Source organism: Dryobates pubescens, chromosome 6, assembly GCF_014839835.1.
Source record: "Dryobates pubescens isolate bDryPub1 chromosome 6, bDryPub1.pri, whole genome shotgun sequence".
In the NCBI taxonomy this organism is placed as follows: domain Eukaryota; kingdom Metazoa; phylum Chordata; class Aves; order Piciformes; family Picidae; genus Dryobates; species Dryobates pubescens.
Window position 1 is genome coordinate 6046864 of NC_071617.1, and position 19970 is coordinate 6066833.

Sequence of the window (19970 nt, forward strand, 5' to 3'; positions counted from 1 at the left end):
AGAAGAGAAGGCTCCGAGAAGACCTTCTTGTGGCCTTCCAGTATCTGAAGGGGGTCTACAAGAAAGCTGGGGAGGGTCTTTTTAGGGTGTCAGGTAGTGATAGAAGTAGGGGGAATGGATCCAAGCTAGAGGAGGGGAGATTCAGATTGTATGTCAGGAAAAGGTTTTTCACTGTGAGGGTGGTGAGACACTGGAGCAGGTTGCCCAGGAAGGTGGTAGAAGCCTCTCCCCTGGAGGTTTAGAAGGCCAGGCTGGATGTGGCTCTGGGCAGCCTGCTCTAGTGGGGTTTGGAACTGGATAATTTTTGAGGTCCCTGACAATTCTGTGATTAGTAACAAGGCTACTTAATCAGTTCAGAAAGTAGTAAGTGAAAAAAAATTATGGAAAGCAAACTTAAGTCTGCTGTAAAACAGAATCAGAACCACAGAATGTTGGAGGATGGAAGGGACCTCCCGAGATCATCGAGTCCAACCCCACTGCCAAAGCAGGATCACCCAGGGTAGTCTGCACAGGAATGCATCCAGGTGGGGTTTGAAAGGGTCCAGAGAAGGAGACTCCACAACCCTTCCTGGGCAACCTGTTCCAGTGCTCTGTCACCCTCACTGTAAAAAAGTTTCTCCTCATGTTGAGGTGAAACCTTCTATGTTCAAATTTGTATCCATTGTTCCTCATCTTATTACTGTGCACTACTGAAAAGAGATTGACCCCCTCCACTTGACACCCACCCCTCAGATATTTGTACTGTTGATCAGCTCCCCTCTCAGTCTTCTCAAGAATAAATGCCCTAGGTTTCTCAGTCTCTCCTCAAGTTCCCTCATCATCCTCACGGCTCTCCGTTGAACTCTCTCTAGTAGATCCCCGTCTCTCTTGAACTGGGGAGCCCAGAACTGGACACAATACTCCAGGTGTGGTCTCAGCAGGGCAGAGTAGAGGGTGAGAAGAACCTCCCTAGCCCTGCCAGATACACTTTTCTTGATGCACTCTCAGATACCATTGGCCCTCTTGGCTGCAAGGGCACATTGCTGTCCCATGCAGAGCTTGCTGTCCACTAGGTCTTTCTCCATGGAGCTGCTTTCCAGCAGAATTACTCAAACCATTTACTATAATCCTCACAATGAATGCAGTATCTGTGGGAAAGAAGATTAAATTGCCAAGAAACTACTTCATTTTTATACCATTGAGTTCTCTTCAGATGTTACCAACTCAGACAAGGTTTAATACAGTGAAAAGTCTTGAATTTTTTCTGAAGCCTGTCATGATGTGTTTGCCATGTCAGTTTGCAAACATCATTGTCACATGCCTCAAAAGCATACTTCACATTTTAAAAACCATCTTAAATGTTAACAGGAGAAATTTTTATGTCTGGATTCAGAAGCCTGAACTCAGAAAGACACAAAATGCTTCTTCCTAATGAGCTAAGGAAAACCTAACCCTTCTTAGGAGGCTGGAGAGCCTCTGAGGAAAAGCAAAATTAGTTGACACTTGTGGAGAAAAGGAGGAACAAGTGACCAATGCTTTCCTTTCCCACTTATTAAGAACCAACCCAGTCCACCTTTTCCTTGAAGTAAAATGCCTGATTTCCATGCTTCCTAACACAAGCTTTAAGGCTGGGTTTCAAGAAGGAGGAGACAGCCTCTTCTCACTTGTGCCCTGTGATAGGACAAGGGGCAATGGATGGAAACTACAGCACAGGAAGTTCCACCTCAACATGAGGAAGAACTTCTATACAGTGAGGGTGACAGAGCACTGGAACAGGCTGCCCAGAGAGGTTGTGGAGTCTCCTTCTCTGGAGACTTTCAAGACCTGTCTGGATGCACTCCTGTGTGGACTACCCTAGGTGATCCTGCTTTGGCAGGGGGGTTGGACTCTATGATCTCCAGAGGTCCCTTCCAACCCCTAACATCCTGAGATCCTGTGGCTTGCCATCATGTTAACTTGTGGATAGAATGTTCAGTGTTCCCAGATGTTCCCTGTAAAAAACCTCATTCTGCAGATCTTCCAAACCACAGCCTTTGGTGCAGCAAGGAATCAGGGGAGCAGCTACACTGACCCACAGGATCAAACCCACTTAACAGTGAGAATTAAATTGCTCTACCTCAAGCACTTGGCCTCTCAGTTCCAATAGTACTCTAACAAACTCTTGTTATCCCAGGTGCTGAAGCTACTGAAACTCCTTAAACATTTTTTTCCCTTGAGTGTGGTCTTTGCCTTCAGTTTTCACCACTCCTCCTCTGTCAGAACCCAGTACCCCTTGTGACTTGCAGAGCAGACTAGTCAAGAAGCCTCCAGCAGTTTTTACCTTTATCTTTTGAAACTGTTGTTCCATGGTACGGAGACTCTTCTTAGCTTCATCATCTTTACCTTCAAGTTCTGTTTCTAACTTTTTTATTCTTCTCTCCAGAAAATCAACTGTGTTTGCTTTAGTTGAAGGATCATCACTTTTCTCAGCAGCAGCAGCAGCATAAATCAGAGCAGGCAAAGAATTTGGATACCTTCTCTTTAGAATTCCTTCCATTTCTCTGATCTGATCAAAAAGAAAACAGAAAGAAGATAACAAGAAAATAGTTCTGATGACAAATGAACTGATGTAAGTGACAGGATGTGAACAAAAGTCATCCCCTTTAAGCTGGGTGCAGAAGGAAAACTGGAGATGCAGATGCAGAGAGTTTTTTACAGTGTTTCCATTTATGTTATAGTTTACAGTGCAAGACTCAATCTCTTGAGGCCCTCTCAGGTCCAGAGGAGGGCCACCAAAATGATCAGTGGGTTGGAGGACCTCTGCTACAAAGACAGGCTGAGGGAGCTGGGGTTGTTCAGCCTAGAGAAGAGAAGGCTTCAGCTTCCAGTAGCTGAAGGGGGCCTAGAATAAGGCTGGAGAGGGACTGTTTACAAAGGCCTGCAGTGACAGGACAAGGGACAATGGTTTGAAATTAGAGAAGAACAGATTTAGACTGGATGTTAGGAACAAATTCTTTACCATGAGGATGGTAGGACAGGGAAACAGGTTGCCCAGAGAGGTGGTTGAGGCCCTTTCTCTGGAGATATTCAAGGTGAGGCTCAACAGGGCTCTGGGCAACCTGCTCTAGTTGAAGATGTCCCTGCTTACTGCAGAAGGCTTGGACTAGCTGACCTTTGGAGGTGCCTTCCAACCCAAGCCACCCTATGATTCTTTGCATTAGAATACTGCAGAGGCTCTTTCCCATTTATCCCACATTGCTATCAAATGCAGCTACCTTCTCCTGAAACTCAGAGAGGCCTACTTCCACCTGACTTTTCCTCAGTAGAAACATGGATTTTAAGGTCTCTACTGCCCCAGTTTTCATGAGTCTTGTAGGAATCCAGCAACATTTAAACCCCTACTCTTGAATCAACTTGGTTGAAATCGGTCATAAGGGTAAGGGGTTACTGAACACAGACAGAAAGAGTCTGAGAAGATAAAAAGCAAGCTTGAGTATGCTTCTGCCCTCTTTCCAAGAAACTCTAAACAGCATTTTAATGTTAAAGGGTTTAAAAAGGGCTACCAGCAAATAGCTTATTAGAACACAGTAGCAGAAGAGCTACTGTAGCTTCTTGTGTTGATTGTTACAGAATCATAGAATGGTCCAGGCCAGAAGAGACCTCCAAAGGTCATTCAGTCTGACCTCCCCACAGCCAGCAGGGACATCCCCAACTAGATCAGGTTGCCCAGGGCCTCATTGAGCCTCACCTTGAATATCCCCAGGGAAGGAGCCTCAACCACCTCCCTGGGCAACCTGTTCCAATGTTCCACCACCCTCATAGTAAAGAACTTCTTCCTGATACCTAATCTAAATCTGCCCTTCTCTAGTTTGAAGCCATTGCCCCATGTCCTGTCACTGCAGGCCTTTGTAAACAGTCTCTTCCCATCCCTCCTGGAGGCCCCCTTCAGGTACTGGAAGGCTGCTATTAGGTCTCCCCATAACTTCCTTCAGGTTCAACAACCCCAGTTCCCTCAGCCTGTCTTTGTAGCAGAGGTGCTGCAACCCCCTGATCACTTTTGTGGCACTCATCTGGACCCTCTCCATAAGGTCCATGTCCTTCCTATACTGATGGCTCCAGACCTGCACACAGTACTGCAGATGAGGTCTCACCAGAGCAGAGCAAAGTGGCACAACCACCTCTCTGGATCTGCTGGCAACACATCTTTTGATGCAGCCAGGATGTGATTTGCCTTCTGGGCTGCAAGTGCACACTGCCTGCTCGTGCCCAGCTTCTTGTCCATCAGCACCCCCATGGTCCAAGTTACTTTATCATAATTCCTTAGCCCAAGTTACTTTTTCAGAAGGCTTCATTCAATCCTTTACCCATATGAAAGGGCTAGTAACTGTTGTAAGAGATCTCATCTGCAATAAAGGTTAAATGAAACAGTTCTGTTGTTGCATACTTGTCTCTCCAGATCCTGAATTCTTTTGGCATCTGCTGCTCTGTCTCTCAAACGTTTCTTCTGCTGCACACACTGATCTCCAGCTTCAGCTCTGAGCTTCTCAACCTGGCCAGTTTATGAGAAAACAAGACTGAGATACACACTGAGAGACATTGACCTGTAGTACCAAAGCACTGGAAACATGCACAACATAAAAGAAGCATGGGCATGGGTGGTTGGAAAGCTGCAGCTTGGAGAGGGACCTGGGGGTGTTGGTTGAACATGAGTCAGCATCCTGGTCAGAAAGCCAATGGCATCCTGGCTTGTGTTAGAAACTGTGGCCAGCAGGGACTGCAAGGTGATCATCCCCCTGTACTCAGCACTGGTGAGGCCACACATTGAGCATTGTGTTCAGTTCTGGGCTCCTCACTACAAGGACATTGAGGTGTTGGAGAAGGGCAGTGAGGCTTCTGAAGGGCCTAGAGCACATGGCCTGTGAGAAGCATCTGAGGGAGCAGAAGAGGAGGCTGAGGGGAGACCTCAGTTCTCTCTACAACTGCCTGAAGGGAGGCTGGAGGAAGGAGGGGCAGCTTCTTCTTCTTGGTGACAAGCAGCAGGACTGAAGGAAATGCTGAAGGAAAGGAAAAGCTGCACCAAGGGAGGTTCAGGAATGTTAGGAAATATTTATTTGCTGAAAGGGTTCTCAAACATTGGATTGGACTGCCCAGGGCAGTGCTGGAGTCACCATCCCTGGAGATGTTTAAGCAGTGTGTGGACCTGGCACTCTGGGACATGGTTTAGTGTTGACCCTTCAGTGCTGGGTTGAGGGTTGGACTGCACGATCTTTGAGCCACACCTTGAGTCCTGTGTCCAGTTCTGGGCCCCTCAGTTTAGGAAAGATGTTGAGATGCTGGAATGTGTCCAGAGAAGGGCAACAAAGCTGGGGAGGGGTTTGGAGCACAGCCCTGTGAGGAGAGGCTGAGGGAGCTGGGGTTGCTTAGCCTGGAGAAGAGGAGGCTCAGGGGAGACCTTCTTGCTGTCTACAACTCCCTGAAGGGAGGCTGTAGCCAGGTGGGGGTTGATCTCTTCTCCTGGGTGGCCAGCACAATAACAAGAGGACACAGTCTCAAGCTGCACCAGGGGAGTTTTAGGCTGGATGTTAGGAAGTTCTTCATAGAAAGAGAGATTCGCTTCCCAGGGAGGTTGTGGAGTCACCATCACTGGAGGTGTTTAGGAAGAGACTGGATGGGGTGTTTGGTGCCATGGTTTGGTTGATTAGTGTTGGATGATAGGTTGGACTCGATCTCAAAGGTATTTTCCAACCTGGCTTATTCTATTCTATTCTATTCTATTCTATTCTATTCTATTCTATTCTATTCTATTCTATTCTATTCTATTCCATTCCATTCCATTCCATTCCATTCCACTCCATTCCATTCCACTCCATTCCATTCCACTCCATTCCATTCCACTCCATTCCATTCCACTCCATTCCATTCCACTCCATTCCATTCCACTCCATTCCATTCCATTCCACTCTATTCTATTCCACTCTACTCTACTCTATTCTATTCTATTCCATTCCATTCCATTCCAATAAGGAATTCACATTTCAAAAACAAACAAATGAACAAATCCCTTGCCCTCCCCCCCCCCCCCCCCCCCCCCCCCCCCCCCCCCCCAATAACCAATCAATAAAAGGGGGAGGGGAGAATGAGATTATTACAGACAGAATTACATTATACTCCTCACCACCACTGGAAAAAGAAATAAGTTAAGCTTCTTAAACAAAGCTAGATATGATCACCTCTAGTTTTAGTTTTGCAATTTCTTCTTTGGCATCTTTGAGACGAGCTGCATCTCTGTCCAGAAGATCCTGATTTTCTGCATACCACTGAAGTCTCTTTTTCAAATGAGTGATTTCCTGTTTGTATGATTCTTCCATAACTTTCAACTCATAAGACTTCTCACCTACAGGAATAAAACAACTTTAGTCTTCTTTAATTACTTCTTTAGTACAGAATTACTCACAAGTCAAGACTATCCTTCTCAGCACACTTCACATCTTTATTAATCCTGTTGAAGTGAAGTATTAAAAGCATATCCTGATTAGGATCTTAAATGCAGCAGTATCTGAAAAACAGAAAACTTTCCCTCATACCTGAAGGGGTCTATAGGAAAGCCAGGAAGGGACTTTTTACAAGGGCTTGTGATAGGATGAGAGGGAATGGCTTGAAGCTTGAGGAGGGTAGACTTAGACTGGATATTAGGAGGAAATTCTTTACAGTGATGGTAGTGAGACTCTGCAACAAGTTGCCTAGGGAGGTTGTGAATTTCCCTTCCCTGGAGGTGTTGAGGGCCAGGCTGGATGAGGCTTTGAGCAACCTGGTCTAGTGGAGGGTGTCCCTGCCCATGGCAGGGAAGTTGGAACTGGATGCTCTTTAAGGTCTTTTCCAACCCAAATCATTCTATGATTCTGTAATTCTGTACACAGTAGTACTCCATGGCTCACAGTTTGCCATGGGAAGTATTTAAAACAGAATCCCAGGGGGACCTATTCTTGATCACATTCCAAAGCACATTTTCATTAACCAGATATATGACAATATAGAATATATGCTTAGATATGTATTGATCATACTCCTCCCATTTAGAGAGCACACATTTTGAGAAGAGAGATGGAGGCAGTCAGTGCAGATCTTAAGTCCTGTGATGCCAGATACTGGCCCTTTCTCACTAACACAGCTAAAGTCAAACTGGAAAGAGTTCCAACAAGAATGCTGAAAAAAGTCTCAAGGCAACAAATGGACAAGATCTAAATAGGAGATGCAACACAGTAGATCTTTTCTTATGAACAGAGTTAGCATATCATAGAGTCAGAATCATAGAATCAATAAGGTTGGAAAAGACCTCAGAGATCATCAAGGCCAACCTGCCACTCAACACCTCATGACTAAGCAAGCCATGGCTTCAAGTGCCAGGTCCAATCACCTCTTGAACAGCACCAGGGACGGTGACTCCACCACCTCCCTGGGCAAATATATAAATGGAATTGTCTGCTTTCTGTGCCCAGTGGGAGGTAATCAAGCAATCAAACTTAACAGGCAAGAACAAAGAATTCAGCTGGATAAAAGAAAAGATTTTCTAATCTAATAGCCCTGGAGCTATTATTAGAAGTTGAGACAACATTTGGAAGTTGTCTGGATGCATTTGACTAAGTGATATTTGAGTAAGAAAGATGTTTTAGTTACATGTTTGTTGAGTGAACGTTGTGGGTTTAAGACTGGATGTCTTAACCATGGAGAAAAGTCCTCCAGGAGTACCAGAGAAGTACAAGGAGGTGGGCACAGGCAAGTGTAATCTTTGTTACTTCACCCCATCCTTCCTGCATCTCCCCTTTATAAGCAGACATCAAAGCTTATTCTGCCCTTTTCTCCCTCTCTCCTGCTCACAGTGTGGGCCTTTAATCTCTTGTTTGGTATTCTGGGGGAGGTTTTAGGCCTTTCTGCAGCCTTGGCTGTATAGCAAATTTCATGCTACACAATTTGGGCCTAGGTTTGGGGGGGGGGGAAGCTGGGAGGCATAGAGGGGGCATTGAGGCCTGGTTTTTGGCCTGCTTGGGAGGAAGGTTTTAGATGGTTGTGGCAAGCCCAGACTTGAGAACTGGGCTAAGGCTGAATATGAATTTGTGTATTCTGTACTTTTGTATAGATTTGTGAATAGTATTGCCAGTTGCATTTCCAATTCTGAGGAATGTTTTTATTTTACTCCTTTGGGGAGGGTAAAACAGAATCATAGAATGGTCCAGGCTGCAAGGGACCTCCAAAGGTCTTCCGGTCCAACCTCCCCAGAGTCAGCAGGGACATCCCCAACTAGATCAGGTTGCCCAGGGCCTTGTCAAGCCTCACCTTGAGTATCTCCAGGGAAGGGGCCTCAACCACCTCCCTGGCCAACCTGTTACAGTGTTCCACCACCCTCATTGTAAAGAACTTACTCCTAAGATCCAGTCTAAATCTGCACTTCTCCAGTTTGAAACCATTGCCCCTTGTCTTATAACCACAGACTTCTGTAAACAGTCTCTCTCCATCCTTCTTGTAGGTCCCCTTCAGGTACTGGAATGTTGCTATTAGGTCTCCTCAGAGCCTTCTCTTCTCCAGGCTGAATCCCACCCTGCTCCCTCAGCCTGTCCTCGTAGCAGAGGTGCTCCAACCCCCTGATCATTTTTGTGGTCCTCCTTTGGACCCACTCTACTAGGTCCATGTCCTTCCTATATTGAGGGCTCCAGACCTGTACACAGTACTCCAGGTGAGGTGTCACCAGAGCAGAGCAAAGTGGCACAATCACCTCTCTGGATCTGCTGGCAGCACATCTTTTGCTGCAGCCCAGGATGTGATTGGCTTTCTGTCTGCTCTAACCAAGACAGTGAACCACGGGGCAGACAGAATCATTTACCAAAATGAAGTTGCTTTACCTGATGTGGAGGCAATCTGAACTTTTGCTAAATCTCTCTCCTTCTTTGCTTGTCCCAGGTCTACCTCAAGGGCTTGCTTCTCTTGTTTGAGACGCCTTATCTCTTCTTGTAACTTAGTTTCTTCCTTCTGAGTTTCAGATCAAAAGGTAAGACAAGAAAAAGGAAAAAGCACCACACACTGCCATACAGAAAACCTGAATATGCTTTTTCACCAGGTTTTCTAGTTCTGTTATTATTCACAAGCCTTGCAATAGCACAGCATGATAAACCTTAAGCTAAAAGAAACCCCAAACAATAAACTCCCATACATAGATTTTAATTAGTCTTACATAATTGTCTTAGAAGCAGAAAGCATCTCCCTTTTGGGAGGGTCAGCAAAGAAAATGACTTCTGTCTAAGACTTAAAAGTGGATCTTAAAGGGACTGATTTATTCTCCAGCAGTTTAATTTACTACATTCTATTTCTCACCACTTGCTGCATGCACTTTCAGTTCTGTTTGTGCGTGATCACGAGCTAACCACAAGGCTAAGCAGGATGAAATGTTTCAGTGTCAGCCTCTGCTCATACTGATTCCATAGGTACAAGGAGCAGCAAATGCAGGGGCTGAGGTTTTGGGGCTAGCCAGTAAATAGTGCTTGGGGACAGCAGTGGCAAACATGTGCATGGTTTTGTGTCACTGCTAGGGAGCTATTGCTCTGATCTGCTGAGCAGGATCAGTCTATATGCACTCCTTGAGTTTCCAAGGGTACTGTTTGCATTGCTGTGGTGTGAACAGAGGCACTGCTCTCTGTGCTGTGTGCTTGACTCTTACTGTTGTCTCTGTGTGTCTTTCCATCTTTGGTTCTTGTGTTCAGTCTCATTACAGGCTGCACCTTAAGATAGGGAAGTGTAAAAGCAGCACCTAAGAGGTTGGAACTGGGGAACTCCTAGAGAGCAAAAGAGTCAGACCAGGAATGGCTCTCCTGGTCTTGGATTCACTCAGATGCTTTTATCACCTACACAACCATTTGGTTTGCTGTGGTTGGTTGTTTCCTGGTTGGTTTGTTTGTTTTGGGGAAAAATGACCAAAGTTGCCACCAAAAAAAAAAACCAAAGGGCAGAAGCTTTTAATTTCTACTTTTTTAATTTTCAGCTATCAGAGGAAGTTTGTGCCAGAACAGTCTCCACTTGCAGTTAAGTAGAACTGAGGTTCCTGAAACCTTTAACATGAAGCTTGCTAGACATCCTCTGTGAAAACTGTGAGCAGCTATAGGACTACAAAAAGAGTTCTGTGAGTGAATAACAACCAATTCTTTTCACTCTGATTCTCCTTCCTGGAACTTACTTGGTACAAAGCTGGGATAAACACTTCTGGGTATAGATGCATCACTATTTCTGCAAGCTCTCAGTAGTTAGTTCAGGATTTGCAGTCAAGCTGGCAAAGCTGTGCTTCTTTCAGAGACTCTCTGCCTTGGGGGACTTATCATAGTATCAGTCAGGGTTGGAAGGCACCACAAGGATCATCTAGTTCCAACCCCCCTGCCATGGGCAGGGACACCCCACACTAGATCAGCCTGGCCACAGCCTCAGCCAGCCTGGGCTTAAACACCTCCAGGGATGGCACCCAAACCATCTCCCTGGACAACCCATTCCAGGGCTTCACCACTCTCATGGTGAAAAACTTCCTCCTCACCTCCAGCCTGAATCTCCCCACCTCCAGCTTCATTCCATTCCCCCTAGTCCTATCACTACCTGATATCCTGAGAAGTCCCTCCCCAGCCTTCTTGTAGGCCCCATTCAGATACTGGAAGGCCACAATTAGGTCACCTCGGAGCCTTCTCTTCTCCAGACTGAACAGCCCCAACTCCTTCAGTCTGTCCTCATAGGAGAGGTGCTCCAGCCCTCTGAGCATCCTCGTGGCCCTTCTCTGGACACCTTCCAGCATGTCCATATCCCTCTTGTAATAGGGGCTCCAGAGCTGGATGCAGTACTCCAGGTGGGGTCTCACCAGAGCTGAGCAGAGGGGGAGAATCACCTCCCTTGACCTGCTGGCCACATTTCTCTTGATGCAGCCCAGGATCTGATTGACTTTCCGGGCTGCAAGTGCACACTGAGAGCTCCTGTTGAGCTTCTCCTCCACCAGCACCCCCAAGTCTCTCTCCTCAGGGCTACTTTCCAGCCAGTCACTGCCCAGCCTGGATTTGTGCCTGGGATTGCCTCAACCCAGATGCAGGACCCTGCACTTGGTCTTGTTGAACCTCATGAGGTTGGCTTGTGCCCACCTCTCCAGCCTGTCAAGCTCCCTCTGGATGGCATCCCTTCCCTCCAGCCTGTCTGCTGCACCACACAGCTTGGTGTCATCAGCAAACTTGCTGAGGGTGCACTCAATGCCACTGTGCATGGCACCCACAAAGATGTTGAACAAGACTGGTCCCAGGACTGATCCCTGAGGGACTCTGCTTGTCCCTGGCCTCCACTGGGACATGGACCCATGGACAGCCACTCTTTGGGTGCAGCCATCAAGCCAGTTCTTTATCCATCTAGAGTTCATAAAATGAGGTGCTTGTGATACACAAGTGTGGCAAATAATAGGATGATCCACCACTTAATTTACATTCCTAGTTTACAGTATGAAAAGTTATGCATTCTCTGGTAAGAACACAGGAAAATGAGGCTTGGCATAAACCTACCTGTGCTGCTCGAAGCTCTGAAATCAGCTCTGTGAAACTCCGATTTCTGGCTGGGTCAGAATCCCGCATGATCCACGACTGGATGTTGTTAGTCTTCTCCACCTTTTCTCTATGTGGTGACAGCAAAAACATTCATGCAAAACAGTTCCTTGGTATACTAACAGTAGCATACATAGAATAGAAACCAAACTGCCCCCCCCAAATGGTACTAGAAAGGCTGGAGGAAAGGTGGCTCTGAGGAGTCCTTATAGCAGCCTTCCTGGACTTCAAAGGAGGCCTGCAAGAAAGCCAGGAAGGGACTTTTTACAAGGGCTTGGAGACACAGGACAAGAGGGAATGGACTGAAGCTTGAGGAGGGTATATTTAGACTGGATATAAGGAAGAAATTCTTTACAGTAAGGGTGGTGAGACACTGGAATTGTTTGCGCAGGGAGGTCGAGGATGCCTCCTTCCTGAATGTGTTCACGGTCAGGTTGGAGGAGGCCACGAGCAACCTGGTCTAGTGGAAGGTGTCCCTGTGCCCATGGCAGCAGGGCTGGAACTAGATGTTATTTAAGGTCCCTTCCAACCCAAACCATTCTGTGGAGCTACAGAAGTCTATGGGTGCAGGCTTAAAGAAAGAAGCAACTCTGCAGTACATCTTTACACCAAAAAGAATTCATCTGTGAGGTGAAGTCTGCTTGCCTTGCACGAACTTGTTTGTTGGGTCTGCACAAGGGAGGGAAACAAAACCTACTCTGCCTCAGTGGAACTCATCCACAAAAAAAGATTTGTAAATTAGGAATACACACAATTGCTAGGGATTTTTCCCCTCATTACTAGCACAATATACAAATCTTACAGGACCTACAGTGCAGTGTACCCAAAGATTTCTCCACTACCAGGATCTCTTGGGACCCCTGATCTACTGTGTGTCCTACAGCAATACCAAAACATTTTGACATGTGAGCAGAGCCCTAAAACCAAACCAAGTGTAGCATACATATTACACTCTGATAATATCATAGACTCATAGAATCAATAAGGTTGGAAAAGACCTCAAAGATCATCAAGTCCAACCTGTCACCCAAGGCCTCATGACTACTAAACCACGGCACTAAGTGCCACGTCCAATCCCCTCTTGAACACCTCCAGGGATGGTGATGTGGCAGTTTAGGCTGGGTGCCTCCTATTACTGCCACACAAGCTACATCTCCAGTGTCCCAAGGGTCCAGCCCAATAGGTGGACACAGGAAACAGCCTATTTCATACCCATAATATCCTGCACCCTATAAATCCATCTGGAAAGTCGTTCTTTTCCTCTCTCTTCCCTCTCTGCTCCTGTGAGAGATGCTCCCTATTGGGTAATGGTGGGGGAGTTATCTCAAGGCCTCTTAGGCCTAGCTAGGCCTAATGCCAAGACGAGAAGGGGGAAGGGGGGTGGCAGTCTCAGACGTGGCCAGCCTGAGACTAGCCTAGCAGTGGGGGGGGGAAGAAAGAGCCCTGGGGGTTTTGGGTATACCCTCAGGTGGGGAGAAGGGAAGTGTTGGGAGGCTTTTGGGTGTGCTATAGGGGACACTCTATGCTTTAGCCTGGAGAAGAGGAGGCTCAGGGGAGACCTTATTGCTCTCTACAACTCCCTGAAGCCAGGTGGGGGTTGGCCTCTTCTCCCAGGCAACCAGCACCAGAACAAGAGGACACAGTCACAAGCTGTGCCAGGGGAGGTCTAGGCTGGATGTTAGGAAGAAATTCTTCACAGAAAGAGTGATTTGCCATTGGATTGGGCTGCCCAGGGAGGTGGTGGAGTCACCATCACTGGAAGTGTTTAAAAAGATACTGAATGAGGCATTCAGTGCCATGGTTCAGTTTAGATGGTGTTGGGTGCTAGGTTGGACTTGATGATCTCGAAGGTCTTTTCCAACCTGGTTAATTCTATTCTGTTCTTTGGGATTCTTTTGTCACTATGCTTGTGGCTTCTGTAAAACACTTGCTGCTTTTCCATTTAAACTTTCCATCACTTTTGCAACCTGTTTGTGTGAGTATCATTCTTTTGCCCCTCTCAGGGGAAAGAGAGGATCTGCCTGGCCTCAAACCGGGACATCAGAATAAGAATGTTTGAGTTTTAGCACTGAAATAGCTCCAAGTGGAGGACTTGTAGCTTTCCCACAGGTCTACAAGATCAGCAAGATGACTAAGAACAAAGTGCTCATAATCAATGTAATTCTCAAAAGAAGAAAAACTAACCCACACTCCCAAGGAACAGTGGAAAACATGCACCTGGAAGGCTCCACATTGACTCATACATAAAAATAATAAGGTCAGCTGAAAACTCCAGAGATTTTAGGTTGCCTACCTTATGGCTATTAATTCAGACATTAAGCACTGATTCTCCTTAAACATTTGTTCCTCATTTTTTTTGTTTTGGATCTGCAGCTCTTTCATTTGTTTGTATAACCTCTCATTTTCCTAAAGATGAGACAGACAAAGTTAAAGAATGTTCACAAATTACTGTTTTCTCCAGTTCAAAACCAGTTGTCTATGTCTTGTATAGCTTGCCTGCTGAAACAGTGGAAGTAAACACACTAAATGCTTTATTCCTGAGTTTCCAAAAGGCATTTCTACTTTCATTATCTTTATGCTAAAGCAATACACAGTGACCTCTACAATCTTGCCCAAGTGGAGAACCTAGGCCAGTTCCAATAAGGGTGGTGAGACACTGGAACAGGTTGCCCAGGGAGGTTCAATGCCAAGTTGTATGAGGCTTCGAGCAACCAAGTATAGTAGTGAGTGTCCCTGCCCATGGCAGGGCTGTTGGAACTAGATGATCTGTAAGATCCCTTCCAGCCCAAACCATTCCATGAGTCTATAGACTATATTCTAAAAGCATGTACATAGATGGGTGCTGACAGATCAGAGCTCTGCCTGGCCCAATTCTGTGGACACAAACCATCACTGACTCGAGATGTTCACAGCTATACTGACAGGACACTGTGCCTACACCAAGACATGGTGCTGAGCACCAACTGGAAGCTGCTTAAACTAAACTAAACTAAACTAAACTAAACTAAACTAAACCAAACCAAACTAAATTAAACTAAACTAAACTAAACCAAACCAAACCACACTAAACTAAACTAAACTAAACTAAACTAAAACTAAACTAAAACTAAACCAAACCAAACCAATTTGATTTTACAGCTGCAAGTATTCCAAAGGATGATTAAGCTGGTATTACCTCTTTCTACACTTGACTAAGTGATATAAATCAGGCACACTGATAAGGTTTCTTTGAAATCAGCTGCCCAGATCCTGTGAAAAAAATATTTTTAAAAGACAACCCTCCAGATTTCTGATAGGGCTTAAAAAACACTACTTTTCTGCTACATTTGGGAGAATTTCTGCTTCCTCATTGGGCACACAGTGTCTTCCAAGTTCTTCAATGAAAAGTCAGTGTATTTTTTACACTATAGAACAGAATCATACAGAATCACAGCATTGGAAGGGACTGCAAGGATCATCCAGTTCCAACCCCCCTGCCACAGACAAGGAGAATTCACATTGGATCAGTCTGCCCAGAGCCAGATCCAGCCTGGCCTTAGAAACCTCCAGGGTTGGGGCTTCTACCACCTCCCTGGGCAACCTGTTCCAGTGTCTCACCACCCTCATGGGGAAGAACTTCTTCTTAATACCTAATCTAAATTTCCCCTCCTCTAGCTTGGATCCATTCCCCCCCAGTGCTATCACTCCCTGACACCCTGAAAAGTCCTTCCCCACCTTTCTTGTAGGCCCCCTTCAGATACTGGAAGGCCACAATAAGGTCTCTTCAGAGCCTTATCTTCTCCAAACTGAACAACCCCAACTCTCTCAGTCTGTCCTCATAGGAGGGGAGCTCCAGCTCTCTGATCATCCTCATGGCCCTTCTCTGGACACATTCCAACACAGATATATTGAGTCACAGAAACCAGATATACCTGCTCAAAACCCCTAAAAACTAGACCTAACTGCCCAAGCCAGACCTCTATGAAACACTTTTGAATCACACATTCCACATTTGCCCTTCACACTTAAAACATCATCCCCGTTTTTAGACAGCAAGATAGCTCTGTTTATAACAGAAAAATAGGAGCCATGAAATTATTTTGATTTTGCAGCTGGCTAGAACAGCTCAGTATGCTGTATGGTATTACCTGTTGATAGCCTTGAATAATGACCTCTTGATCTTCAACTTCTTTTTGTATTTGTGCCAGTTTTTCTTCAGTGATAGGAGCTGCTGCTGTATGATGAGCCCATCTCTTCTCTTTAGTCAGCTCTTCCATACTTCTTAACTTTCAAAAGGAAAATGACACTCAGTTAATGAGAAAGTTTTGTGGGCAATGTGGAATTCTCCACAAGATCAATCTTTTCATTTAGATATGAAAGCAGATCAATGAGCTTCTGTAGAAATTGAATAATGATCAATGAGTTCATTATCCAGGTTAGAATACATAGAATACATAGAATAAACCAGGTTGGAAGAGACCTTCAAGATCACCACGTCCAACCCATCAACCAATCAAACACCACCCAAACAACTAACCCACGGCACCAAGCACCCCATCAAGTCCCCTCCTGAAAACCTCCAGTGATGGCGACTCCACCACCTCCCCAGGCAGCCCATTCCAATGTGCAATCACTCTTTCTGTATAGAACTTTTTCCTAACATCCAGCCCGAACCTCCCCTGGCGCAGCCCGAGACTGTGTCCTCTTGTTCTGGTACTGGTTGTACAGAAGCATTACAAAACAGGAACAAAGGGTAAAAAGTTTGGGAGAAGTCAGTTTTCTTCTTCCTCCTGTTTTCTTATCTGTTTAGACAGGAGGGTATGGGAATATGCAATACAGTCAAAACATAAGATTGAATAAAGCATCAAAATACTGTGTCCAGTTCTGGGCTCCTCAGTGTAAGAAAAATATTGGGCTGCACAAATGTGTCCAGAGAAGGGCAGCAAAGCTGGGGAGGGGTCTGGAGTACAGCCCCATGAGGAGAGGCTGAAAGAGCTGGGGTTGTTTAGCCTGGAGGAGGCTCAGGGGAGACATTATTGCTCTCTACAGCTAGCTGAAGGAGGTTGTAGCCAGGTGGGGGTTGGTCTCTTCTCCCAGGCAACCAGCACCAGAACAAGAGGACAGTCTCAAGCTGTGCCAGGGGAGGTTTAGGCTGGGTGTTAGGAAGAGAGAAAGAGAGAGAGATTAGCCATTGGAATGTGCTGCCCAGGGAGGTGGTGGAGTCACCATCACTGGAGGTGTTTAAAAAGAGACTGGATGAGGCACTTAGTGCCATGGTTTAGTTGATTAGATGGTGTTGGGTGATAGGTTGGACTTGATGATCTCAAAGGTCTTTTCCAACCTGGTTAATTCTGTATTCTGTAAAAAAGTATATAGAACGGAATGGAACAGAACAGAGCAGAGCAGAGCAGAATACAACAGAACAGAATAGAATAGAACACAACAGAACAGAATAGAACAGAACAGAATAGACCAGACCAGACCAGGTTGGAAGAGACCTTCAAGATCATCGTGTCCAACCTATCATCCAACACCACCTAATCAACTAAACCATGCAACCAAGCCCCAAGCAGCCTATCAAGTCTCCTCCTAAACACCTCCAATGATGGTGACTCCACCACCTCCATATCTCAACAGACTGTACCCATCTGTAACAAGTGGTATTTTTTAACCTCTTGGTTTTTTTGCTTTAACACATGAGTGAGTTAAATCTTAACCCTCAGTTCAGGGCCCCTCAGTTTAGGAAGGATGTTGACTTGCTGGAGCGTGTCCAGAGAAGGGCAACAAGGTTGGTGAGGAGCTTGGAGCACAAGCCCTATGAGGAGAGACTGAGGGAGCTGGGGTTGCTTAGCCTGGAGAGGAGGAGACTCAGGGGTAACCTTATTGCTCTCTACAACTACCTGAAGGGGGGTTGTAGTGAGGCAGAGGTTGGTCTCTTCTCCCAGGCAACCAGTACCAGAACAGGAGGACACAGTCTCAGGCTGTGTCAGGGGAGACTTAGGCTGGAGGTTAGGAGGAAGTTTTACACAGAGAGAGTGATTGCCCACTGGAATGGGCTGCCTGAGGAGGTGGTGGGGTTGCTGTTGCTGGGGGTGTTCAGGGCGAGGCTTGACAGGATGCTTGGTTGCATGGTTTAGTTGATTGGGTGGTGTTGGATGATAGGTTGGACACGATGATCTTGAAGGTCTCTTCCAACCTGGTCTATTCTATTCTATTCTATTCTATTCTATTCTATTCTATTCTATTCTATTCTATTAACAAAACAAACAAACAAACCAACCTGCTGGAGAACTCTTAAAGTAGCAAACCAAAAGAACTTAGAATGACATAGCTCATAGGAAAGAAAAAAATACCCTGTCTTCTGGGCAATAAATGTAACAGCAGGCATGCACTTCCACACTAGCAGCCTGTGTGTAAATCTGGATTCCCTGCTCATTTAACAACTCATGTAAAATACCATTAAATTTTCAGCAGCAGTGTTTCTCCTGTTCCACAGTAATGGGATACAAGATGACAAAGTACCTTACTCTGAAGAACGTAGTTTTCCTGACCCAGCCGAGAAAGTTCTTTTCCATGCTCTGTTTTCAATTCCACTATCTTGGCCTCTAGCTCTTTCTCTTTCTGTGAAACCCTGCTGGTTAGCTGGTGAATCAAATCATTAGCTGTGTTCAGGTCCTCCTCTGCGACTTGCAGTCGTTTGAGCAAATACAGTTCCCTGTCGCAGCTTTTGGTAGGAGAAAAAGTTAAATCCTGATGAGGAGGAGAAAAATAACAGTCAGGGAAACAATGGAATGATTTGTTTACCAAACAAATTCCACTCATCAATTTTATTGCACTGGCTGGTCTAATTCTCAATAACCACATAAGGCACTTGAAACAAAAACCAAACCAAACACCCCCCCCAACAAAAATTCTACAGCAAAACAACCTGCACTTACTTTACTGAGCTGCTTTCTTACTTACAAATACATGAGGAAAACAAACCAAAAACACCCCAGTGAGAAACAGACAACTCTCAACATAAGCCACCAGTATGTACTTGCAGCCCAGAAAGCCAATCACCTCCTGGGCTGCATCAAGAGAAGCATAGCCAGCAGGTCGAGGGAGGCGATTCTCCCCCTCTACTCCACTCTGGTGAGACCACAAATGGATTACTCCATCCAGTTCTGGAGCCTCTATTACAGGAAGAATCTGGAGATGCTGGAACATGTCCAGAGAAGGGCCATGAGGATGATCAGAGGGCTGGAGCTCCTGTCCTATGAGGACAGACTGAGGGAGTTGGGGCTGTTCAGTCTGGAGAAGAGAAGGCTCCAAGGAGATCTAATTGTGGCCTTCCAGTATCTGAAGGGGGCTACAAGAAAGCTGGGGAGGGACTTTTGAGGGTGTCAGGGAGTGATAGGACTGGGGGGAATGGGTAGATTCAAACTGGATGTTAGGAAGAAGTTCTTCACCATAAGGGTGGTGAGACACTGGCACAGGTTGCCCAGAAAGGTGGTAAAAGCCTCATCCCTGGAGGTTTTTAAGGCTGGATGTGGCTCTGAGCAACCTGATGTAGTGTGAGGTGCCCCTGCCCATGGCAGGGGGGCTGGAACTAGCTGATCCTTGAGGTCCTTTCCAACCCTAACAATTCTATGATTCTATAAATGACAGGCAGTCTAAAAATATAGACATTTAAAATGTATTTCTACACAGTAAAAATCTGATTGATACCACTTACTTGTTTAGTTTTGCTGCCTTGTGAAGGCAGAGAGTCTGGTACTATTTTTTCTCTCAGTACAATTCTATAATTTTGTATGAGAGCTACTACCTGAATTATTCTGCCTCTTACTTTTTGAAAAGCAGTAATATATTCTGTGATTAATTCTTTAGGCAGTTTATAAAGGAAGAGGGAAAAATCCATTGTGGCACTGCAAATTCACTCATCTTAAAGACGTATGAAGATACTGTGAACTATTCAAACCATTCTCCAAGTCACCTTGAAGAAGCCAGAAGATCCTTAAATTATTAAACACTCACTGCAATGCAAATGGAAAATAGAGCCCAAACAGTAGTGCTATTTATCATTAATAACAGAATACTTTCACTTTTAAAAGTTTAATTTACAATCTTCCCCTTTTTTCCCATGAATTAGTACTTGTTAGAAATGAATTTAGCATTCCAACTTTAACTACATAGAATTATGCAAGCAACTGAAAAAGCAGTATGACTATACTTGCATCTTTTAAAAGCAAAACATAATAGCTGATTAAAGGGAAGTCTTCATTCAAGATTTCAGCCTCTGGCAATCTTGTGATACTTATTACAAGAAAGAAGCTCTGTGGAGAAAGACCTTGGAGTCCTACAGCAAGTTCTCCAGGGGACAGCAATGTGCCCTTGTGGCCAAGAAAGCCAATGGGATCCTGGGGTGCATTAAAAAAAGTGTGTCCAGCA

At 45.4% G+C, this 19970-nt stretch overlaps 1 protein-coding gene across 1 annotated transcript in view; it reads right to left on the bottom strand.

Moving 5' to 3' along the window:
- Positions 1-19970, bottom strand: part of CEP162 (centrosomal protein 162) — a 74281-nt gene that overhangs the window by 11930 nt on the left and 42381 nt on the right. The window contains exons 18-25 of the mRNA XM_054162560.1: positions 18063-18290; positions 15689-15826; positions 13855-13967; positions 11523-11631; positions 8853-8979; positions 6189-6352; positions 4403-4507; positions 2300-2524 (exon numbers count right to left, since the gene is read on the bottom strand). Coding sequence (XP_054018535.1) covers positions 2300-2524; positions 4403-4507; positions 6189-6352; positions 8853-8979; positions 11523-11631; positions 13855-13967; positions 15689-15826; positions 18063-18290 — 1209 coding nt within the window. The remainder of the gene's footprint in view (positions 1-2299; positions 2525-4402; positions 4508-6188; positions 6353-8852; positions 8980-11522; positions 11632-13854; positions 13968-15688; positions 15827-18062; positions 18291-19970) is intronic.